Source organism: Amia ocellicauda, chromosome 5, assembly GCF_036373705.1.
Source record: "Amia ocellicauda isolate fAmiCal2 chromosome 5, fAmiCal2.hap1, whole genome shotgun sequence".
Lineage (NCBI taxonomy): Eukaryota > Metazoa > Chordata > Actinopteri > Amiiformes > Amiidae > Amia > Amia ocellicauda.
Window position 1 is genome coordinate 43,425,834 of NC_089854.1, and position 21,826 is coordinate 43,447,659.

General features: G+C 44.5%; 2 protein-coding genes across 7 annotated transcripts in view; one reads left to right on the forward strand and one right to left on the reverse strand.

Annotated features, from left to right (window-relative positions):
• Positions 1–11,160, reverse strand: part of cfap54 (cilia and flagella associated 54) — a 32,671-nt gene extending 21,511 nt beyond the window's left edge. The window contains exons 1-23 of one of the 2 annotated variants that reach the window (XM_066705336.1): positions 10,981–11,160; positions 10,432–10,537; positions 10,060–10,203; positions 9,083–9,251; positions 8,784–8,842; positions 8,220–8,363; positions 6,483–6,596; positions 5,987–6,088; positions 5,695–5,887; positions 5,397–5,498; positions 4,980–5,092; positions 4,664–4,796; positions 4,413–4,504; positions 3,860–3,997; positions 3,339–3,489; positions 2,689–2,753; positions 2,439–2,546; positions 2,059–2,209; positions 1,880–1,969; positions 1,512–1,633; positions 710–886; positions 355–453; positions 36–221 (exon numbers count right to left, since the gene is read on the reverse strand). In XM_066705336.1, the coding sequence (XP_066561433.1) occupies positions 36–221; positions 355–453; positions 710–886; positions 1,512–1,633; positions 1,880–1,969; positions 2,059–2,209; positions 2,439–2,546; positions 2,689–2,753; positions 3,339–3,489; positions 3,860–3,997; positions 4,413–4,504; positions 4,664–4,796; positions 4,980–5,092; positions 5,397–5,498; positions 5,695–5,887; positions 5,987–6,088; positions 6,483–6,596; positions 8,220–8,363; positions 8,784–8,842; positions 9,083–9,251; positions 10,060–10,203; positions 10,432–10,537; positions 10,981–11,129 (2,907 nt within the window). In that variant the 5' untranslated portion in view covers positions 11,130–11,160. The remainder of the gene's footprint in view (positions 1–35; positions 222–354; positions 454–709; positions 887–1,511; positions 1,634–1,879; positions 1,970–2,058; positions 2,210–2,438; positions 2,547–2,688; positions 2,754–3,338; positions 3,490–3,859; positions 3,998–4,412; positions 4,505–4,663; positions 4,797–4,979; positions 5,093–5,396; positions 5,499–5,694; positions 5,888–5,986; positions 6,089–6,482; positions 6,597–8,219; positions 8,364–8,783; positions 8,843–9,082; positions 9,252–10,059; positions 10,204–10,431; positions 10,538–10,980) is intronic. The other variant, XM_066705335.1, reaches the window with a different exon arrangement.
• A 300-nt stretch (positions 11,161–11,460) lies between these two features.
• On the forward strand, positions 11,461–21,404 carry hdac10 (histone deacetylase 10). 5 transcript variants are annotated; one of them, XM_066705339.1, is made up of 20 exons: positions 11,461–11,556; positions 12,541–12,626; positions 12,997–13,131; positions 13,417–13,513; positions 13,726–13,823; positions 14,022–14,126; positions 15,835–15,903; positions 15,990–16,116; positions 16,524–16,589; positions 16,748–16,807; positions 17,095–17,184; positions 17,308–17,414; positions 17,546–17,613; positions 17,864–18,122; positions 18,306–18,396; positions 18,512–18,596; positions 19,042–19,108; positions 19,383–19,461; positions 20,012–20,200; positions 20,819–21,404. In XM_066705339.1, exons 2-20 carry the CDS (start codon positions 12,559–12,561, stop codon positions 20,987–20,989), a joined length of 2,031 nt encoding a protein of 676 aa, XP_066561436.1. In that variant the 5' UTR covers positions 11,461–11,556; positions 12,541–12,558; the 3' UTR covers positions 20,990–21,404. The 5 variants fall into 5 exon arrangements, with proteins under 5 accessions (XP_066561436.1, XP_066561435.1, XP_066561438.1 ...); XM_066705338.1 differs by lacking the exon at positions 11,461–11,556 and adding an exon at positions 11,617–11,750; XM_066705341.1 differs by lacking the exon at positions 11,461–11,556 and adding an exon at positions 12,092–12,173 and having other exon boundaries at positions 18,512–18,597; positions 19,052–19,108.
• The last annotated feature ends 422 nt before the right edge of the window (positions 21,405–21,826 follow it).

Sequence of the window (21,826 nt, forward strand, 5' to 3'; positions counted from 1 at the left end):
GGTTCATTTAATTGCCCTGAAACGCGTCTCTGTACCTGTGCCAGGTGTGCCCAAGCTGTGAGTAAAGGGAGGGGAGCGGATGCCAGCAGAGGTCTGGTGCTCTCTCCAATGGCATCTCCAATGACTGCGCCATTGGCATCGTATGCAGCCACCGCAAAGATGTACTTTTCATTGGGCTCCAGCCCCGTCACTTGCAGCACGCACTCCCCCATAGCAGGAACCTGAGGGTAGAGGCAAATCTCGGCTGTGAGGGGTTTTAAAATCAACTAGCTGTCACGTGATGGTTGTGTGCTCTTGTACCCAAACCCTTTCCAGCTTGTTTTGTTTAGGAAGCAGGCCCTTGCGGACTTTTACCTCCTCTCCACAGCCCGGGAGATGGCAGTCGCTCAGGCGCACCTTCGGGTTGCTCCCTGTCGCTGCTCGACCGAAAATATGGTACCAGCACACCTTGGACTAAAGGGAGAGGGAGGACAAGTGGTTTACATATGGTTATAGAACTTTTCTACTGGCTGCATCCTCAGCATTGTCTCTCTCCGTTAATGTTTCGTGAAGTGGAAGAAAAGCTATTGGGATCTGAAGAGGTTCGATGACATCATTATACTAGTCAGAATGTCCTCTTTCTCTGGCCTGACGTATCACACGAATTTGTTAGAGAAAAAGAGTGGTCATGAAAAAGGTAGGCCTGTTTTGGAATAGACTGCCGTGGTACCTGCTGAGCTGGAGAGAAGGGCACGGGGACAAAGGTCATCGAGTGCTGTGTGCGGGACAGTAGGACGGGGGGCGGCGTGGCCCTGCTGGTCCCCTCCTGCCTCCTCTCTTGTAGATTATTGGCATTGAACAGCTTCTTCTCCTCCACTTCGGCCTTTTCAATCAAGCACATGGCTTCCTGAGACACACACAGCAAACAGGCAGGGGAGATATTGACTTAAAACAATTAGCCATGACTAAAACAGGTAGCCACAATGAGGAAGGAAAGCCATTGTGAGATATAGGCCTATAGATCAATTCAAAACTTTGACCCACCTGCGAATCACAAATTACAAATTGGTACTACTACTACTTATAAAGCAAAGTGCATTTGGTGTATACATTTTTAAGTTGCAATTCCCAAGTAGGTCAAAGTTTTGGTTTGGACTATGCCAGTGGTTCTCAACATTGGAGGACCCACTACCCTGCTGGTTTTTGTTGCAACAAAGCTCTCAATTACTACATCCTTAATTTTACTAATAATGTCTTTAATCAGAGCCTTATAATTATTTTAAACAGCAAGGGTTAAGTAAAAATTTCTATAAGGAACTTATTATCTTATTAAGGAACCAACATTGTATCAGTTACATGGTTTATAAAGTCAAATATAAGCAAATTATTACTTCAATTAAGGGTTCATTTTAATAATTGAGACCTCAGCTGGAACAAAATACAGCCGCAGGACACTGAATAACTAGATAGGCCAGCATCCTTCCTCTCATTTGTAACATTTTATAGGACTACTTTCAAAATGTCTTCCTAACCTCCAGCAGCTTCTTGTTTGCAAAGGAAAGTTGGTCCTTTCTGGGTGAGTGCAGGGCCTTCTGCATCAAGAAGAGAGCCCTGGAGATCTTGTTTTTCTTGATCCTGTCCAGCAGCGCTGCCTCTACAAGAGCAGAAAGACTTCATGAGCGGAGGGCACCATTCTATCACAGTATACAGATGTAGGACGCTGCCCGCAGTGAAACAAACACAGGGTGTCCCATCATAACCTAAAAAAGCATTCACTCAGAAGATGCTTTTAAAAGAAAAAGTTTCCCATGCATGTTTATTATTTAAAACAGAAGTCCAAATAAACTGACATACTAGAGAGCAAACCTACATTCTTGCTGGGCCAGTTTCTGTGCCTTACCCGATACAGCGCTGTTATTGTGAGAGGAGGTGTCCACAGCTATGGAGGATGCCACTGACTTGATATTTTTACTGTATGCAGGCTGGGTGTCTGGAGGTGAAACAGAAATACGTTTTACTTTATAACCCTTACATTGGGGCAGCTGTTTTATGCCCTGACACGACCCAGGCCACACTGACCAGGGGAGGCACTGCAGAGCTTGATGCCGATGCGGTGCTGCACGGTGAGAAGCTCAAGGTGGAGGTCCATGCAGAAGAGCTGCAGGGGCGACAGGGTGCAGACACTCCTCACTGCACTGCTACTGCAGTCTGATGCCTTCCTAGCACAGTCCTGGGCCCAGGGACCCACACAGACAACACACAAAGGACAGGGCAGGGGAGGGAGAGTCAGACTGCACAGGGCAAACCTGTATCACATGCAGCTTTCGGCTCATTAGTATGTTGTAAAAGATACATAATAAGTATAAGCCATAGAAATGGCCAAATGTGTGTGTGCGTGTGCATGTGCGTGTGTGTGTGCGTGTGTGCAGTGAGGTGTGGGTGTCCTGCTGTGTACTGACCTGTAGGCGTGTAATGTCAGTGATGGCGCCCATCCTGCCCTGGGACACGCCCTCCACGGCCCTGTCCACCACCTCATACGCTGTCCAGAGCTGCTGTACAGGGGGCCTCTGTCATGCATAGACACACAATCCCACAGTCCCATAGACACACAGACACACAGAGACAGACAGACACACATATAAAAACAGACATTAATAACTCCACTATTTTTGTGTACAATGGCTACAGACCACAGCTGCCACACCCTACCTTGAGAATATTGAGCCCCTCAGACGGGTCTGGCCGAGCACCTTCGCTGCTGTCCTGCCCTTTCCCTGTGGGACAGAAGAGAGGGACACACTGTCAGGACACACGCAATATCATCCCAACTCCGACTTTCCACAGCAGCACATTGAAATATAGTACAGCACTGTGACAACTTGTGAAGGGGTTAAAACCACACAGGGGAGGGGTACAGAAGGCACAACAAGTGCACTCAATATGTGGAATAGATATTAGGCATGTAACCTAGACATCTTGATCATTTCCCATTTTGCTGTAGGCCTATAACAAGTGAAATGTTGAAGATTGAAAGGTCCCAGGACACTGACCTGCTATAAGCAGTTTTATATTAAATTCTGTTGTCCCTTCCCCATTTACACCTTTTGATTGTATGTGTATTTAAAAGCATTTGGAAGCTGTTCTGTGTATTTTGTGTGAGCTTTATGATAGTACACAACACAAAGTAGCATTGAAGAACTACAATGGAGTTCCACAAAAATAAGTAATTTCTACGCCACCCAAACAAGTATACAGCGTGTTTGGCCTATCCCCAACATCGATCAAGTATCTATAACAGAATGCCATCGCGCTCCATGTGCCAGTGCAGTGCAGGGGGTAAAGTGTGTGTCTCAGTGTACCTGCCATCCTTCCAGACTTGAGCGCAGAGTCAGCGCTGTTCTCCAGCACTGCAGCCAGACGCAGTGACAGCTCTGCCAGGGTGGCAGGATCAGTCTGGCCCAGATTACACACCTGAGCCACTTCACTGAGCAGCCATAGGACACACACCCACTGGGCAACCAGAGAGAGAGAGAGAGAGAGAGAGAGAGAGAGAGAGAGAGAGAGAGAGAGAGAGAGAGAGGGACAGGGGGGAAGGGGGTAGTATATAAAGCATGGCCTTTTACTTTGAGAGTAGTTAGAATAAAAACTGTTTGTACAATTCTATATAAATTAAAGATTTATTTTTTTAAATTTAATTTTACAATTATAACTCCCTGTTCAAATGTATTGTAATATTGTGAAACTGCTTGGCTCACTGATTTAGCTAAATATATACAGCTTTTTAATTGAATATGTAAACATTAAGAGCAAAATAGTACAATGTTACATTTAGATAACGGATGAAAAACACTAGCATAAGGTATGGATGTGAACTCTGTACCTTTTCATGGTTGTCCAGCTTATGCAGGTAGCGGAAGGAATCAGCATACCCTGCCTGCACTCTCTGAAACACGGTCTTGCACTTCATCCACAGAAACAGCACAACGTCTAGCACCAAATCCCCGTCTGGTTGCTGGCCCTGCTAACACACATGCACACACACATACCCCCACACTCGGTCAGCAAGGGGTTGGGGCAACTATCTAGAGGTTGGGGCAATGTTAAGACACTATAATGGCACAATAATATTTTGTTGTATATTTTCTGTTCTGCCAGGTGTGATGAACTGCATTGATGAGAGAATTTGTGTTTCTAAGGATGCTTTCCATTGCCATTGGTAAGGAAACTTAAAGAAGATGCACTTAACACAAATAAGAGGGTCTTGAAGTGGTTTATGCTTTTCTGATCAATCTATCACAATATTCATGGTTATAGAATTGCCTCAGACTAAGAGCTTTATAGGATCAATGCATACATGATGTACAAATCAGGGTATACATTGTGAAGGCCATGTGAGGTCTGTAAAGCAGAGAAACATGTCTCGCAGAACTGACCTGCTCTGGGAGGCAGACACAAGCGTACAGAGTTTCCACCAGGTTCAGCAGGTCGTCGGACCACACCACAGGGCCTGCCAATCTCTCTCTCTCTGTTGGAGGGACCAAATGCGACATAACTATTACACACAGGGCCAGACTGCAATAACCCGATTAAGTCAGCTAGCCAACTATCGACTCTGTCTGCACAATTTTCTGTCTGGTCTCTTTCTTTCTCTCTGCTACTCAGTGTCTCTCTCGCACACACCCACCCGTGACGCCTTCTCCCAGAACCACGCTTTCCCTCGGAGCATGTTTGTGCCTGTGTGCCGTTAGAAGGGGCTCCATGGCGACCAGCAACTTCAAATCCAGTTCGGCTGTTCTCCACACGGGGGCGCTGAGGCCCTGAGAACACAATTGAAGTAAAGCATCACATAGGATACCTTATACGGAAAGCAGGTCTAATCATACAACATAAAAGCATATACATGAGTACTTTATATATATATATATATATATATTTGTTTTAATAACATTTTACATTAGTCATTGGAGTCCAAAGCAGTGTGGATCTGTGATTTTGCTCACCTGTAAGAGTGGCAGCAGTAAGGCAGAAAGCGAGGAGAACATTTCCCACTGTTCATAGCGGAAAAGCAGCTTAACAAAGCGGACAGCCCCCTCCACTGACACCCCACTCTCACCTGCAACCACAAACATGGGAGAGAGAATCAGCATGTACATTTGTTCGGTAATTAATCAGTGTAGTACATTGGTGTATCAACTCTGACAGCTTGTCAATAAAGATTCTGGATATTATTTATGGGTTAAACCTACTGCTAGGTCTGTATACCATTAAAGGAACAGATAACACAATTTAAAAGGCCATTTAATAGAAATCCAAAGTTTTCTTCCTGAAATTCTATTCTGAGTTGCAGAATTGCTATAGGAATGTAATTTTTTTTAATAATAATCCACCTCTGGAAAAGGAGAGAGAGGCAGACTCACCAGACACAGCGAGCTGTAGGAGGGAGGGTGACAGTCGGATCCCACTGATTGGCTGTGGCAGGTTCATGTCCAGCCCTCTGCGCTCCCCTGACCCGCCCCCTCCTGCAAGGACAGGCATCACTGATCTCCAACTCACAGACACCCGGGCCACCCTGCTCATTTCCCTTTACTAACGTATGGACTTCCATGCATTCAGGTCCTTTATGCAACACCCTTCAGGGGCAAACTGTTTTATACAACTGTTTCACAACTGTTCTGCCTGTGAGCGGTGAGTTGCCGTGTGTCCCGGACTCTGTACCTGCCAGGATGCTGATTCCCGCTGACAGCAGTTCCAGAGACACCTCCTGCAGCTCGTGCTCCTCAGAGGGCCCTGTGTGCAGCGGCCGGCGTGAAGAGTCCCACAGTGCCTCCTGCAGGGCGAGGAACTGCGCTGCGCTGCCATCAAACATCTCCATCAGGAGCTTCTCAGAGGGTGTCCGCGGCCAGGGCATCTGAGTGGTCAATAGAGAGAGTGTAATAATGACAATAATGTCATCAAAAATCACAGATCATATGGAGTTGTGAGGGGGTGTGAGGAGAGGGTTACTCACATTCTGCACCTCCTTTAGGTTACTCTTCTGTTTGGGCCGGAAGAGCGCCTTGGGCTTCCTGCGGGGTTCGTAGACTGCCCTTTTAAACACCATTACTGCCATCTGCAACATAAAGATGAAGGGTCAACATTTAGTTGGAGGAGCCTCATTTAGGGACCTACACTATAATGATTGTCTCGGGCATACCATCTATGAAGCTTACATTCTCATTCTCATAGATCCATTAGAGGTTCCTTCTACAACATTTTGAAGCATATTAAAAAACAAACAGAACTTCCACTATCGAAAGGAAGTGAAAAATAAAATATAAATACCTGCCACTGTTAGAAGAATGGTAAACATCCACAATGCCACACATGTTTATGGGATTATGAGTATGTGTCTGAAAAACTGTGAATCTTAAGAGGTTAAGAGAATCTGCAAAAAGTCTCTAAAGGTTCCAGAGCCAGTCATCCTCAGTCTACTCCCCGCTCCTGGTGCCTCCATGGCCCCATACCTTGACAGTGGCTTCTAGGAACGCTGTCCGTGCCTTGGGGCTCTGTGGGGCCATGCTCCTCTCCTGCAGCTCGCTCAGCTCGTTCACCTTGCCTAGGGATCGCCGCGCAAACACCTGCAGAACAACAAAACTCAGGTTGAGATGGACACAGGGGGGAGGCCAGGACAGGGGCAGCAGGAGAGACAAGACAGCCTGAAAACACTATGAAAGCTGTGCCAAGGAATATTAGGATTCATCCCAGGGCCATAATAGAAGGATCTACAAGTTGCCATACACAGACACAGGCCAGTACAGGTGAGAGGCAGCCATCTTGTTGTGTTCCTAGTTTCAGACAGTCTTAGCATTCCTGATTTTGTTTTAACTGCCTTAATTGAAGTTAATGTTGTCTGGACTAGCTGGATTTCAGTTAAGTGAGTTGTGCCAGATGGATCCAGTTATAGCCAGATAGGTGTGAACTGGGGGCAGGTAGACAAAAGGGTACTTAAAGCTGCTGTTGCTGATGGAGTTTTCTCCGGTGAGAGCGGGGGGGGTTTGCTGACGGAGTTTTGGCGGTGGATGCTGGCGGTGGATGCTTGGTTTGCCTTGTCGCAAGCTGCACCTCTGGCTGTGGTCCAATGCAATCAGCTTTCTTTGGGGGGGCCCCTTCCAGCTCGGGGCCCCAGGCAATTGCCTGGTTTGCCTACCCCGTTGCGACTTCTTGTTGCGCAGTTTCTCGGTGACAAAAAAAAGTCAAGCTGTTGACCAGGGGACAGAAACCAAGAGCCCCAAAAAAAATTTAAATTAAATAAAAAACTTGCAAAATTTAGAAGCATATGTGGCCACTACAGTGTCATGTTTGCAGAATGATTGCCTTCCTGGATGAACTCCAAGAAGATTTCATTTGTGAACATTGTCAGCATGTTGAAATCCTAGAGATCAAGGTCCGTGATCTTGAGGCTCAGCTTGTTGATCTGCGCCGTATTAGAAATATGGAAGAATTAGTCAATCAGCCCATTAGAGAGATGGTGTGCATGGCAAAACTTAGGAGAGTTGAGACCTTAGAGAAGGAAAGTGTAACTTCTGGGTTACAGTGCAAGGGCATGCACAACCCTTAGAGACATCCCAAGAGCTAGAAATGCCCAACTGCTGGACACCGAGTTGGACAGTGATGGCTCCTAGGGAGATGGGAGTGCAGTTGAGCACCAGAGCACCATGGTGTCCACATCCCCCCAGAACAGGGAGGTGGTTATAGTAGGAGACTCGATTCTTAGAGGTGTGGATCACACAGTGTGTTCTAGTGATAAGGAGACCCACATGGTATCTTAACTGCCTGGTGCTCAGGTTTGTGATCTCCCTAAACTAGTAGACCGGCAACTGGCCAAAGCAGGGGGGAATCCACTGGTCATGGTCCACATTGGAACCAATGCATTAGGAAATTGGGCTACAAGGCATTCAAGATGGAAAACAGGAGACACTTCTCCACACAGAGAGTTGTCACAATCTAGAATAAACTCCCCAGCGATGTGGTTGAAGCTGAAAAGTTGGGAACATTTAAAAATAGACTGGATAGACTTGGATCACTTAGTTATTAATGGACATCAAATGACCATGACGGGTCAAATGGCCTGTTCTCGTTTGCAAACTTTCTTATGTTCTTCTTATGTTGTATATGACTTATGACTGTATTTTGACTGGATTTGCGATACACTGACAGAGTATAAACAGGCCTTAACACCTAACACTTGTTCAAAGTCTTACCTCCGCCTGTAGCCCAGCCTGGCAGTCATAGTAACATTGGCACACAGCACTGTACAGAGTGGCCCTCCAGGACAGATAGCCCACTGTCAGCAGAGGCACCGACATCTCCAGACACACACTGGCCCACAGCAGGTACTCCAATGCCTGTGTGGAAAATCATTCGATATCTTATATCCAATCATTGAATTGCCAATATAGTACCTTTCATATGAGAGTAATCTCCACTTTAAGCGTAGTTATACTATAAAAACACACCTGCACTACACATAGTGACCCAGAATAACTTATTTGTCCACTGAGAATAACCTAAAAAGTGATGCTTGTATTTATTAATTGAATTCACCGATATTATATATTTAAAAATCATATTACTCTTATTGCAGGAATTGTAATATTCTCAGATCAGTAGCAAATATCAGTAAGTCTGGTAATATTTAATGTTTTAATAACAGCAATGATCAGAACACCTATTTTTCTTCCTAAGAATAACTTGGAGTCAAACAAGAATACGCTTTTACAGGCAAATAAACAAAACACAAAGCTGATGAAGTGAAAGTGGGTTACCTGAGCAGAGTGGCCCAGTGCCATCAGGTGTCTACAGATGGTGTAGATGTAAATTGAGCCTGCAGGGAGAAGGCAGGCTGCACTCAGACACCTTTAATCTGGGGGCATCTTGGGTGATCATCTCTAACAGCAATAGTTTAACATGATTTTAAATTATAATACATTTTTACTTAAGCCTTGACAATACTTAGACAGATGGGAAGTGTCAATGTGTGTGTGTGTGTCTCACAGAGTCTGTGTGTGTTTGTGTTTGGTTCTCACAGTGTCCGTGTGTCTGTGGGTACCAGGCAGTTTGTTACCATTGTACAGCAGCCAGCAGAGGCTCTCCTGGGGCAGCACAGCCTGCATGATGAGTCTCAGGAAGTCCAAGATGCGCAGGAGCCGCTGCACTGAGGCCTGGGTCTGGGGCAGCTCACTCTCCCACTCCAAGTGGAAACTGCACACACAGTAGCCCTGCAGAGCGCGGAACTGGGCAGACACAGTCACAAGTCACCCACACAGACTCCAGACACACTGCAATGCAGCTATCAAGAAGCATACATTAGGGCATTTGACCCACAGTACAAGAAGGGTAGCTGACAGTCAACCACCCTTATGAATACCAGGACATACATGAACACAATCAAATGTCTTGTTCAGAGATAAGAACACATTGACATTGCAGAAGCATGGGCCCCAAGTGTGATGTAGTGATCCACATCCCAATCTAGTGAAATACAGAAGCAGTGGAGAGCTAATGGCTTAGATGACCAGAACTGTTGTCAAATCATACAGTTAACTATGCCAGCTGATTTAGCAGAATCACTTCCTGAAAGTACGAAGCTAGAAGAATATGGTGTTTGTGCTGAAGCCCAGCAAAGGGAAACAGCATTACTTTATATGATACAAGATACTAAGCCTGAGAAAGGAGAGAACCCTGCAGCATTTGTAAATCATGACAGCCGTACCTCTGGTATACAGAATCCCCAGCTTAATGATCTGCCTTTTCTTGCTCTTATCACTCAACAACAGTATGACCCAAAAAGCCACAAAAATGGTAATGAACCTAAGACAGAGACAGCATCACACTTTGGTAGCATCCTGAGTAGTTGGTACAAAACTACAGACCAAAATACTTTAGAAACAGCAAAAACAGAAAGGTGTCAGCAATAGTGGCAAAAGAGGGTAGGCATAAGTTTAATAACAATGCAGAACACCTAAAAATATCGGTAGTTTTGGGAGCCACTTCGTCTGGCCGGGCTAATGGAGTTCACAACCAAGATGTGTGTCTACTCACTGTTCTACTGGCGCTGTCTGTCTCTAAGCCCTGTGGGAAGAAGATGCTCTTGAACTGGTTGACGTCAGTGATGTCATCAGGGTTGAAGGAGCTGAACTGCAGCAGGTAGCGGCTGTAGCCCTGCCAGAGAGCCATCCTGTGCAGCTGGGGAGAGGGCACACACAGGTCATTCCACATACCAGCCTGCCCCAGGGCCCACGGATTTCATAAAGGATTATGCCATAACACGGCCACAACCACAAAAACATACACAAATGTTTCTACCGTACCTTTTGTAATAAAGTGAATCGATACACAATGAGGAATTCAAAACCCAAAGAATTCTGAATCAGATGCCCTGTGAAGAATTAACATTTACATGCCAATACCCACCTTGATACGGGACAGAAAATCAGCAACTAGCAGCAGATTATCTTCATAGTAATAAGAGGGGAGTCTGGGCTTGTATTTGTTCCATATTTCAAAAAGAGTCTTAGACCTGTTGACCCAAATGAGAAAACGACACATAACATATAACTGGACTTTCTTCCCCAGTTTGTGCAACAACAAATTGTCATCTCCTCAGACCACTAGGTTGACATACTTGAGTGAATTACAGTTCTGGTGCAAAAAATAAACATTAAAATGCAAAACATATTAACACTAAACTGTGCTGTAATCATTGATCTATGAGAACACGAGAACATCCGAAAAACGTATTTTAATCAGGGTGTGTGGTTTGCTAGAATTAAGCAACGAAGTAGTGCAAGAAGACAATCCCACTCTACTGCAGAATAAATTAACAAACACAATTGACACATAGATGAGAACTATATTTATGTGATTTACTATATTATTATTATTATTATTATTATTATTATTATTATTATTATTACTACTACTATTATTATTATTACTGCTGTTAAAAAACAACAACCTTACCCTTTAGTGTATGACTCGTAATCCCAGTTAACCGAAGGGCTGATTCTCTTCATGAACCCCATGAATTCTTTGATCTCATTCTCGAAAGCTGAGATGACGGGGTTTTTCTTGTCTATTTTCCCATAGAAAGTCGCCGGCAGCGGCTCCATGTCCGCACCGCAGCACCGCGTTACTATAGAGACGCCCCAACAAACCGCACACCGGAAGTCTGTCCCGCCTCTCGCGCCGGCATCTCCATGTCCGGCCCGTTTCAACAGTTGCAAGAATGTGCTGAATTCACGTCTCCCGATTTTGAAACGGAAAAGCAATTTAGGTTTCTATAAATATCTCGTAGAAACGATTTGACACTGGTATCAGTTTAACCTTGTCACATCAAGAACAGATTTTGAGATACAACCTAGGTCGCGTTCGTGTAGCGCAGATTTCCACAGTTCTGCGCGGCTCCACCAATGGGAGCGGTGGGATTCTGCAGATCTGCGCAGACCTGCGGGAATCTGCGTTCCAAGAACGCGACCTTATGTTTGGACACACGTAGTGGTATGTGTAAAACAAGATTGAAATACACTGCACATATCGGTACGTTCGTAGCTGGTTCTTAACTATTATTTAAACAGCATTATCATTTCAATTATTTATTGAATACAGGTATTTCGAAAAAAGTTTTAACTACAGTCAATCGGATTGGGGCGCAGAATAAACACCCGCCTTCTTCTCCTCCCACTGAAGGCATTGAGGTGCTGCTTCACTCGATGCAGTTGGGACAGTGCTGTGTAATATATATTTTAAATTCATTCAGAAACATTCTGCAACTTATGAAATTGGCCTACAATCGACACAAAGTATAAAGTTAGGTATTTTACATCAAGATGATTTATATATTTTAGATTTAAAAGATTTAGAACTTCGGATAGCAGTTTGACTTCCTTCTTCCCAGTTGAATAAGTTTTGATAAGTAACAGATTTCGGTATTTTTACAGCCACGGCAATCGGCACCTCTACCAAAGCGAAAAGGGGAAACTTTGTATGAAAGTATTATGAAAAAAAATATTAATCAAACTATTCTTTAAACATTCCAAAGACCAACAATGATAGGCTATTGTACTGATCATGTGACGCGCGCAAAGTGAGCATGTGACCGGCAACATGGCTGCGCCCAATAGTTACAGAAAATAAGTGGACTTTAACCTGAAGCGGTAACCTGCTGTTGTTATGAAAAATAGCAAATTAATAACATTAAAACTGTTGTTCAATAAAGCTTCTCTAGTATATTTGTTTTTAATTTAAAATAGTTATTACCAAGTTAATGTACTGATCTCGTACTTTATTGTTCAATGTTATAATCACCAATGTAGTTGCCTTATATTTAACTTACATTTACCTTATATAACAATGTGACTATTTCGTACTTAGCAGAGGAACTTGTATCAGAGTGCATACCTAGAAATTAACAGTAAGAGTAGAAAAGATGACTGATTTTAACTATGCTCTGTGATAGAATATACAATTACGTTGGTTATAATTACTGTATATCATATCTGTATATATTTTTGTAATGAACAGTTCTTATAGCTGTGAGAGATGGCATCTTCGGGAACAGCTTTGATCTATGATGAAGAGATGACCCGCTACAAACTTCTGTGGGATGAGTGAGTTTCACAAGTCCTGTCAATGTCTGCTGGGACAGAAGGCTTGTTGTCAGTGGCAGATTTCAGTATGAGATCGGGCTTCCTTGTTTTGACATGTTTTGTCCCAGCTGTTCATCCAGGTTTAATGAAAGAAAGAACCCCAGGCATATATTTTGACATTTTCCAGAGCACGAAGAATAAGTCACAGTGCATGAACAGCAGAATTGTAATGGCATCCCAGCGTGTATTATACAAGCCCAAATTAACAATGATTATTTGTTTGCAGTTGTTACAAATACACAGCCTTGCCTTAACCCTTATCTTTCAGCATTTTATGGAGAGGAATGGATGTGCTGACGCTGATCTATTCTTTGTGTGTGTGTGTTCTCAGCCCTGTGTGCAACATTGAGGTGCCAGAGCGTCTCACTGTGTCTTACGCAGCACTGCAGGAGCACGGCCTGGCACAGAGGTGTGTGTCCCTACCTGTGCGTCAGGCCACAGACAAGGAGATCCTACTTGCTCACAGGTCAGTGCTCACCAGACCTGACACCCTGCCCCCTGTGTTCACTAAATACAGTTTGTCCTGCACAGAACATGTCAGAAAAAGTGAGTGCTGTCTGGCTTTACACATTTACAATATATAGCAAAGTTTTAATCAGGGAATCATAGTGTCTTTATTGTCCTAGATCCCTTTGTCATGCTTTTAGTCCAGTATTGTTCAGAATCAGGTGTTCAGGTCAAAGTGTAGGGGATCTGGTTCAGTACAGAAGATGATCTGAAAAAGTCTCTCCTGTTTTCCATGAACCGGCAGTGAGGAGTATCTGGAAGCTGTGAAGAAAACTCCGGGGATGACACTGGAGGAGCTGATAGAATTCACCAAGCAGTACGGAGATGTGTACTTTCACCCGGTGAGATTGCAGCGCTTTAGAGATGGGTGCTGTTACTGAGTGCTTAGTCTTGAAAGGGTGGGAGAGACAGAGAGAGAGGGTATGAAATAGAGAAAATAGCCTCATATTGTATGTGAGCCTTTGAGGAAAACAGGGTATTGTGAGGTGTATGAGCATTGTTCCTTCAAAATCAGCCCAGCTGACACTGTCCATGTTGTTTCACTCCCTTCCAGAACATTTATCACTGTGCCAAAATGGCAGTGGGGGCGACGCTACAGCTGGTGGACAATGTGATGAATGGGAAGGTCAGGAATGGCATGGCTCTGGTCAGGTAGGTTCTGGGCATTGTGGTCACTCTACTTCCCAGCCTCTTACATTGGCAGACACCCTTGACACATGTGTCTGTCCGTGGACTGAAAGACTCTTTTGGATTGGCATATTTTGCTCCACGTTTGACAGTGTCAACCCTTTCACTTACTCACTCTCGACCTCTCTCATCGCACCTATGTTCCTCTCTCTCTCCCCCAAGACCCCCAGGCCACCACAGTCAGCGCAGTGCTGCTAACGGTTTCTGTGTCTTCAACAACGTGGCCATTGCCGCCCTCTACGCCAAGAAACACTTCAACCTGAACAGGTATGGACAGCCACCATTCCCTGGCCCTCCTGTAGTGTCTCCCATAGACACCTAATACGAGCTACAGAGAGGGAAAAAAGTATTTGATCCCCTGCTGATTTTGTACATTTGCCCACTGACAAAGAAATGATCAGTCTATAATTTTAATGGTAGGTGTATTTTAACAGTGAGAGACAGAATAACAACAACAAAAATCCAGAAAAACGCATTTCAAAAAAGTTATACATTGATTTGCATGTTATTGAGGGAAATAAGTATTTGATCCCCTATCAATCAGCAAGATTTCTGGCTCCCAGGTGTCTTTTATACAGGTAACGAGCTGAGATTAGGAGCACTCTCTTAAAGGGAGTGCTCCTAATCTCAGCTCGTTACCTGTATAAAAGACACCTGTCCACAGAAGCAATCAATCAATCAGATTCCAAACTCTCCACCATGGCCAAGACCAAAGAACTGTCCAAGGATGTCAGGGACAAGATTGTAGACCTACACAAGGCTGGAATGGGCTACAAGACCATTGCCAAGCAGCTTGGTGAGAAGGTGACAACAGTTGGTGCGATTATTCGCAAATGGAAGAAACACAAAATAACTGTCAGTCTCCCTCGGTCTGGGGCTCCATGCAAGATCTCACCTTGTGGAGTTTCAATGATCATGAGAACGGTGAGGAATCAGCACAGAACTACACGGGAGGATCTTGTTAATGATCTCAAGGCAGCTGGGACCATAGTCACCAAGAAAACAATTGGTAACACACTACGCCGTGAAGGACTGAAATCCTGCAGCGCCCGCAAGGTCCCTCTGCTCAAGAAAGCACATGTACAGGCCCGTCTGAAGTTTGCCAATGAACATCTGAATGATTCAGAAGAGAACTGGGTGAAAGTGTTGTGGTCAGATAAGACCAAAATCGAGCTCTTTGGCATCAACTCAACTTGCCATGTTTGGAAGAGGAGGAATGACCCCAAGAACACCATCCCCAACGTCAAACATGGAGGTGGAAACATTATGCTTTGGGGGTGTTTTTCTGCTAAGGGGACAGGACAACTGCACCGCATCAAAGGGACGATGGACGGGGCCATGTGCCATCAAATCTTGGGTGAGAACCTCCTTCCCTCAGCCAGGGCATTGAAAATGGGTCGTGGATGAGTATTCCAGCATGACAATGACCCAAAACACACAGCCAAGGCAACAAAGGAGTGGCTCAAGAAGAAGCACATTAAGGTCCTGGAGTGGCCTAGCCAGTCTCCAGACCTTAATCCCATAGAAAATCTGTGGAGGGAGCTGAAGGTTCGAGTTGCCAAACGTCAGCCTCGAAACCTTAATGACTTGGAGAGGATCTGCAAAGAGGAGTGGGATAAAATTCCTCCTGAGATGTGTGCAAACCTGGTGGCCAACTACAAGAAACGTCTGACCTCTGTGATTGCCAACAAGGGTTTTGCCACCAAGTACTAAGTCGAAGGGGTCAAATACTTATTTCTCTCATTAACATGCAAATCAATTTATAACTTTTTTGAAATGTGTTTTTCTGGATTGTTTTGTTGTTATTCTGTCTTTCACTGTTAAAATACACCTACCATTAAAATTATAGACTGATCATTTCTTTGTCAGTGGGCAAACGTACAAAATCAGCAGGGGATCAAATACTTTTTTCCCTCACTGTAATACATTCCAATGTATTTACCCTCTCTGTACTACCCCCTGTGTACTCCTCCAGAGTGCTGATCGTGGACTGGGACGTTCATCACGGACAGGGAATCCAGTATTGCTTCGAAGAGGACCCCAGGTGAGAGAGAGAGTCTATCCACACACAGTCCAGTTCACAGGCCGATCATTGTCTCTGCGTGTGTGTAAGCAAAGTCTTTTTTGCAGCGTGCTGTATTTCTCCTGGCACCGCTACGAGCACCAAAAGTTCTGGCCGAACCTGCAGGAGTCCGACTACGACACTGTGGGAAAGGGCAAAGGGGCTGGCTTCAACGTCAATCTTCCCTGGAACAAGGCAAACACCCCCATCCCTTTGCATTACCCAGCCCCTAGTCCTGCTACACCTATGTTTCTCACCCTTGCTCGGTTTTAATTTAGGACTCATTTATCAGCTTTATTTGAGTGCTAGATCATTTACTTCTTTAAGTTTTGGAAGGCCAGTGTCTTTGTACATTAAATATCTCTGGCTTGTGCAGAATAATAAACCAACTTACCTGTTTCCAGTTAATGGGTAGTAAAACAATCATTCATACAATTACTAATACCGTTTAAAGTCTAGTTAAAACATTTAAAATCTAGTTCTGATCAAAGGAGACGGATCTGCTTAGATGTAGTTACTGGGAATCGTTAAAATCTTTCTCTGTATCAGAGACAAAAGGAATGTTAGGTAGTGAACTTGTGTGACTGCTGTGTTGGTTGCAGGTGGGGATGGAGAATAGCGATTTCCTCTCCGTCTTCTTCCACGTTCTCCTGCCGATTGCCTATGAGGTAAGTTTGTCTGACATGTCTCTTGTATTTCTTTGTCTATTTTGTGGTCTCTGTACTCATTGCATTCTCACTTTCTGTGCTTCAATCAATTATTTTTGTCTTTTGCACTTATGTTCTGCTTCCTTTCGACTCCTCCCTCTTATCTTATGTCTCCGCAGTTCAGCCCGGAGCTAGTCTTTGTGTCGGCAGGATTCGACTCTGCTATCGGAGACCCAGAGGTGAGCCAAAGAGTCTCCTGTACAATATGGGCAGTCCTGCTCGTTTTATCCACAAGATACAATTGGATTGACTCCATGCTTTGGGAAGTGTTACAGCTTAGGGGTCTGTGCCTGAAGCTCAGGTTTTCAGCAAATCTGTCAATCTTGAGTTGAGCACCTTTCTGTTTTCATGTCTGTTTTACGGAGTACAAAATCACACCCTGAGCACTTGACATTGAAACTGTTTGTGTGTATCTAATATTTCTGTATGTATCGGTCTGTCTGCCTGTTCACCCGCCTGCCCACAGGGTCACATGTGTGCCACCCCAGAAGTGTTCGCCCACCTCACACACTTGCTGATGTCTCTGGCAGGGGGGAAGCTCTGTGTCATTCTGGAGGTGAGTAACCTTTCAGTCTGATTCCAGGCTTAAATAAGAGGAAAATTGCTGAGAACTTATCTGTGTTATTAAAAAAAAAAAAAACTTAATTGAATTATTTGTTAATTGAATGTGTTTTTACAGGGCGGTTACAATCTGAAATCTCTCGCCCAATCAGTGTGCCAGACAGTACAGACTCTGCTTGGAGACCCCGCCCCCCTGCTTCCTGGGCTGTGTGGCCCCTGTGAAAGGTGGGTGAACCTGTCAATCACAGCAGCATGATGAGTTGGAATTGATACGTGGATATTGGAGCTTTTCTCTCTATGTGTATCTATATTTCTCTACAACTCCACCCATAACCCATAATCCATCTCTCTCCCAGCGCTGCAGAGTCCATCCAGAATGTGAGAGCTGCACAGCAACAGTACTGGGGCTGTTTCAAACACTCATGTAAGACTTTCATTCTCCACACATCTGCCTTCTTCATCACTGTAGGCTGGGTAATAAAAGCACCCATTGATTTCATGAACTGCAGGCTTTGTGTATTCAAAACCACAAAAGCAAACCCATAACCCCACGTCTACCAGCGCTTTTTTAAATTAATATAATTATTAAAACTTTTGCAATTAGCAACTCTATTGTGGGTTAAAAGTTTTCATGTATATCCATATAATTCTCTCTCTTCCTTTCTTCACCGCAGCTGTGGAGCCTGTCTTGGAGCCCAGGACTAAGTGCCACAGGACCGAAGAGGGTGAGAAGGTGGTGGAAGGGGCAGTGCAGATAGAAACAGTTTCAAAAGAAATCCAGGAGAAGAGCTGGCCGGAGCCCCCCCCACGCATTGCTCCCCCAGCAAGGACAGCAGTGGCGCTCCCTGGTGGCGTGGAGGACTCGCTGCCAAAGAGCTGTCTGCGGGTGTCAGCAGCGCCTCTTACTCAGGAACAGGCAGCTTGTGGCATCAGGTCTGTCACATAACCCTATCAGTATCATATCGATCTTAGTTTTGTTCTACAATCAACTATTTTTTTGAGTTACTTGACTCTGTTGGACTTGCTGTTTGACAAAAGCATCTGGAAACCAGTCCTGTCCTTGGTTGTCACCTATGATCAGACAGGATTCATATGTCAATCCCACTGTTTTCCCAGGGACTTTTCCCCCAAAGCACTCGAAGATGAGAGGATCCTACACTCCCTGGGAAATGTGTTCTCACTCCTGGATAAAATTGTGAAAAAGGAGGTAAGGCTGAACTTCATGCTGGTGTGTGCGTGTCTGTATGGGTGACTATTGACTATGACTGACCTCTGGTACACGTGTGTGTGTGTGTGTGTGTGTGTGTGTGTTGTCCCCACAGGTGAGGAACGGGATGGCTGTGGTTCCTGAGGTCCTGGTCACTGCTGCCTGTACTGTCCAGCATGCACTCACATCCCTCTCCACTAGGTACTTCGTCTCATTTGCCCCTCCGCAACAGGTGTAAGATCTGCACAGGAGAACCCACTAAGACCTGCTTCAGAGGCTGATACCCTATATAGCCAGCATTCAGCGTCTGCCTTATTGATTGAGAATAATGATATGTTTATGAACAGTATATGCTTTCACTGGAAAAGTATAGATTGTAATTTTATTTATGGAAGCATTCAAAAAGAGATTTGACGAATGAGTCATCATTAAGTTATGCTGAAACTCTGTGATGTTTAATTCAACATCATTGCCACTCACAGCTGGACAATCCTGTTTGCATCCTTTCCTGTAAACGCTTGATTGACTATTTTGTAGTGGAGCCTTGCCACTGTATTAGGTGGTGTGAATGTGTGTTTGTATATGTGTGTATAAGAGACAGAAAGGGTGTGTGTTTGACGTTGTTACACTCTCTCCCCCTGGCCTGTGATTGCAGGGTGCTGCTGGTGTTGGTGGGAGAGGGTGAGGTGCCAGTGGAGCTGACAGATGACGGGTGAGGTTCTTCAGACTGTGTAGTAACCTGCGAAACACACTGAAGTCAATTAGTTAAGGGGAGACTGCTGTATTTGATACTTAAGTTAGCCATGTGTTTTGTGCAATTAGCTAAGGCTTTCAATTAAGGTCTGATAGCACTGTGACACTGAGCACAAAATTGAAATATCTGCTTCATCCCAATATTTGTTTTTAATGGTCATTCAACGATAGCTTTCCTTTATTTATTCAAATGTTGCTAATGTATTTATATGCAATTTTTTGTTTTCCGCCAGAAAACTCCTGCTCGTGCAGGTGTGCAGCAAAGAGCCAGAAGACAGGAAATCTAAATTCCACGTCCCTGTGTGTCTGAAGGTAGGCGGGCCTGTGCAGACATATTTCTACTGTGGAAACACTTTGCCGGAAACTAAGATGGACCCAGATAAATAGACTTGGGGGAAATAAAGTATTGATGATTTTATCCTGCAGTTTTCAGCTAACATACCTGTGTGTTTTCAGATTGGCATGACATATATCAGATTTTTTTAAATACATATATACATATACATATATATTTAATGTAGAAATACTGTTGGTGAACAGTTCCATGAACACCCAACAAAGAATGAGTTGTCTACAGGTGATTTAGTGTAGTGAAGTTTTAGTGAAGTCTGACTCCACGTTCACGGTCTGTGGACCTTATGAAACTTTTCATTGGCATTTTTCTAGAAATCGGCAATAGCAATACACCTAATTTCCTTAAAATAAAGAGTAAAGAAAGTAGTGTGGTGCTCTTTTTTTAATGTATTTGTTAGTGCAAATATGAATCTATGGGAGTCCCAGTTCCAGAAATATCTCTCTCCCACTGCAGTAGTCCTGTACTTTGAGTCTCATAAGAGTGTTTCTGTTTGTGTTCTGTCCTTAGTCCTCAGGAGACACGGCCGGTTTCCTCCACGCTGTGCTGGGCCTCCTGCTCCCTGTGGCGTACGAGTACAGTCCTGGCCTGGTCCTGGCAGTCCTGGGCGAGAACTGCAGCATTGGCCCCGCAGCCTGGGCACAGCTAGTCAGCCTACTGCAGGGATTGGCACAAGGGCAGATACTCGCCCTCGTACAGGTAGAGCAGAGCTGTTTTTGGAAGAAAGGCCTAATAGCCTTGTGTTCTCTAGGACAGGGGTTCCCAAACTTTTTTGACCCAGGGACCCCTTTGCTGCCCAGATTTTGGCTGAGGACCCCCACCTACCAAAGGATGGCGGTGGGTGGGGTGCTGAGGATAAAAACACTTACGAGAGCTGGGGGGGGGGTCCTGACGTTAAAAACTTACGAGAGGGAGTGGGGTTAAGGTAAAAACGTGCGAGAGCGGGGGGTGCTGACGGTGAAACCATTCCAGAGCGGGGGGATGCTGATGGTAAAAACTTACGAGAGCTGGGGGGTTCTGCTGACAGTAAAAACGTGACGGAGCGGGGGGTTGTTTGGGTGGGGACTGACGGTATTTTCGCCGGAGTGCCAGACCACATTTTTAAAGAAAACTTTTTTTAAATATTAGAAGCCTGAATTAGACCTCTTGTGGGTCGCGGACCACACGCGGACAGTTTGGGGACCTCTGCTCTAGGACACTAATTCTAGTTTTAAGTGCCTTCCTGGGTTGTCCAGGACTGTAACCCTGGTTCTAAGACCCTTGCTGTGCTCTCACCAACTCTGACTCTTGTTGTAAATGCTTTACTGTGTTCTCCAGCAGGGCTCTGAGGCTGACAATATCAGGGCTGCTGTTACCTCTCTGTTGGGAGACCCGTGCCCTCCACTGGGGCCCCTGGGAGCCGCCCTGCTGGAGAATGGCCAGGCGCTGGAGAGGGACCGGCAAAATCTGCAGACACACTGGGGGATGTTACAGACCAAAAAGTCATAACTAAGATGCCAAGGTTTCATAGGTCACAGCCTGACACCTATTCCTCCCAAAACTTGATTCTGTGAACCAAACGCTTCATTAGTTAAGTGGTATTTGCTCTGTGTGTGTTTGACTTTTGTTTAATCCATTGAAAGTGAGTAGTTACTACTGTACAGGGGCATAGTTTTCGTTTCAGAATTGGGGGGCATGGCAGCAGGGTTGTCGGGGTGTAAACGTACACCTATGCTACTATGTATAGGATCAACATGATTAGGTCTAAAGGATCGAGATTTATAAAAATAATGAAACTTTTTATAAATACTGCACTTTTCTGAACTGCTTATCTCTGTGATTTTGGTGTCTCCAGTGCATCAGATGAAGATAAAGGAATCTTATTTTTAAGGCTTTTTTGCTATTAAATTTTAACTATTTTCAATTTTCTTGTCCCTGTATCTTTTATTTGGGTATCAGAAGTGGTTTGGTTGCTCATGATTTGAAAGAATGGAGTCCAAAACAAATGGTAGAGCTAATTCCTCTGAATCCCCCAGATTGCTCTTTATTTCCCTGCTCACTGCTGGATGAAAGAAGCTTGAAATATTGTAGAGTTGTAAAGACCTTTTACTGGCATATTATACAATCTCTAATTCTGCTTTATACGTGACTCACAGAGTAGTGTTATTTACCAGCTCTATGCCACAGCACAAAAGAACACCCTGTAATTTATTTGTATTAAATTGCCATCTTCCCCTGAAAAAACATAATCTGCATGGCTCAGTGTCAATCTTTATCAATTAAAATATCTGAATGAATGAATGAGTGAATGAACAGATTAATAAAGTACGAAATGATATAATACAG

What these genes read in the sequence shown, in the direction of transcription:
- hdac10 (XM_066705339.1), top strand. Translation starts at nt 12,559, where the DNA reads ATGGCATCTTCGGGAACAGCTTTGATCTATGATGAAGAGATGACCCGC. An exon ending in GAGATCCTACTTGCTCACAG is followed by an intron (nt 13,132 to 13,416) that starts GTCAGTGCTCAC and finishes ATGAACCGGCAG; the next exon opens with TGAGGAGTATCTGGAAGCTG. An exon ending in CTGTGTGGCCCCTGTGAAAG is followed by an intron (nt 17,415 to 17,545) that starts GTGGGTGAACCT and finishes TCTCTCTCCCAG; the next exon opens with CGCTGCAGAGTCCATCCAGA.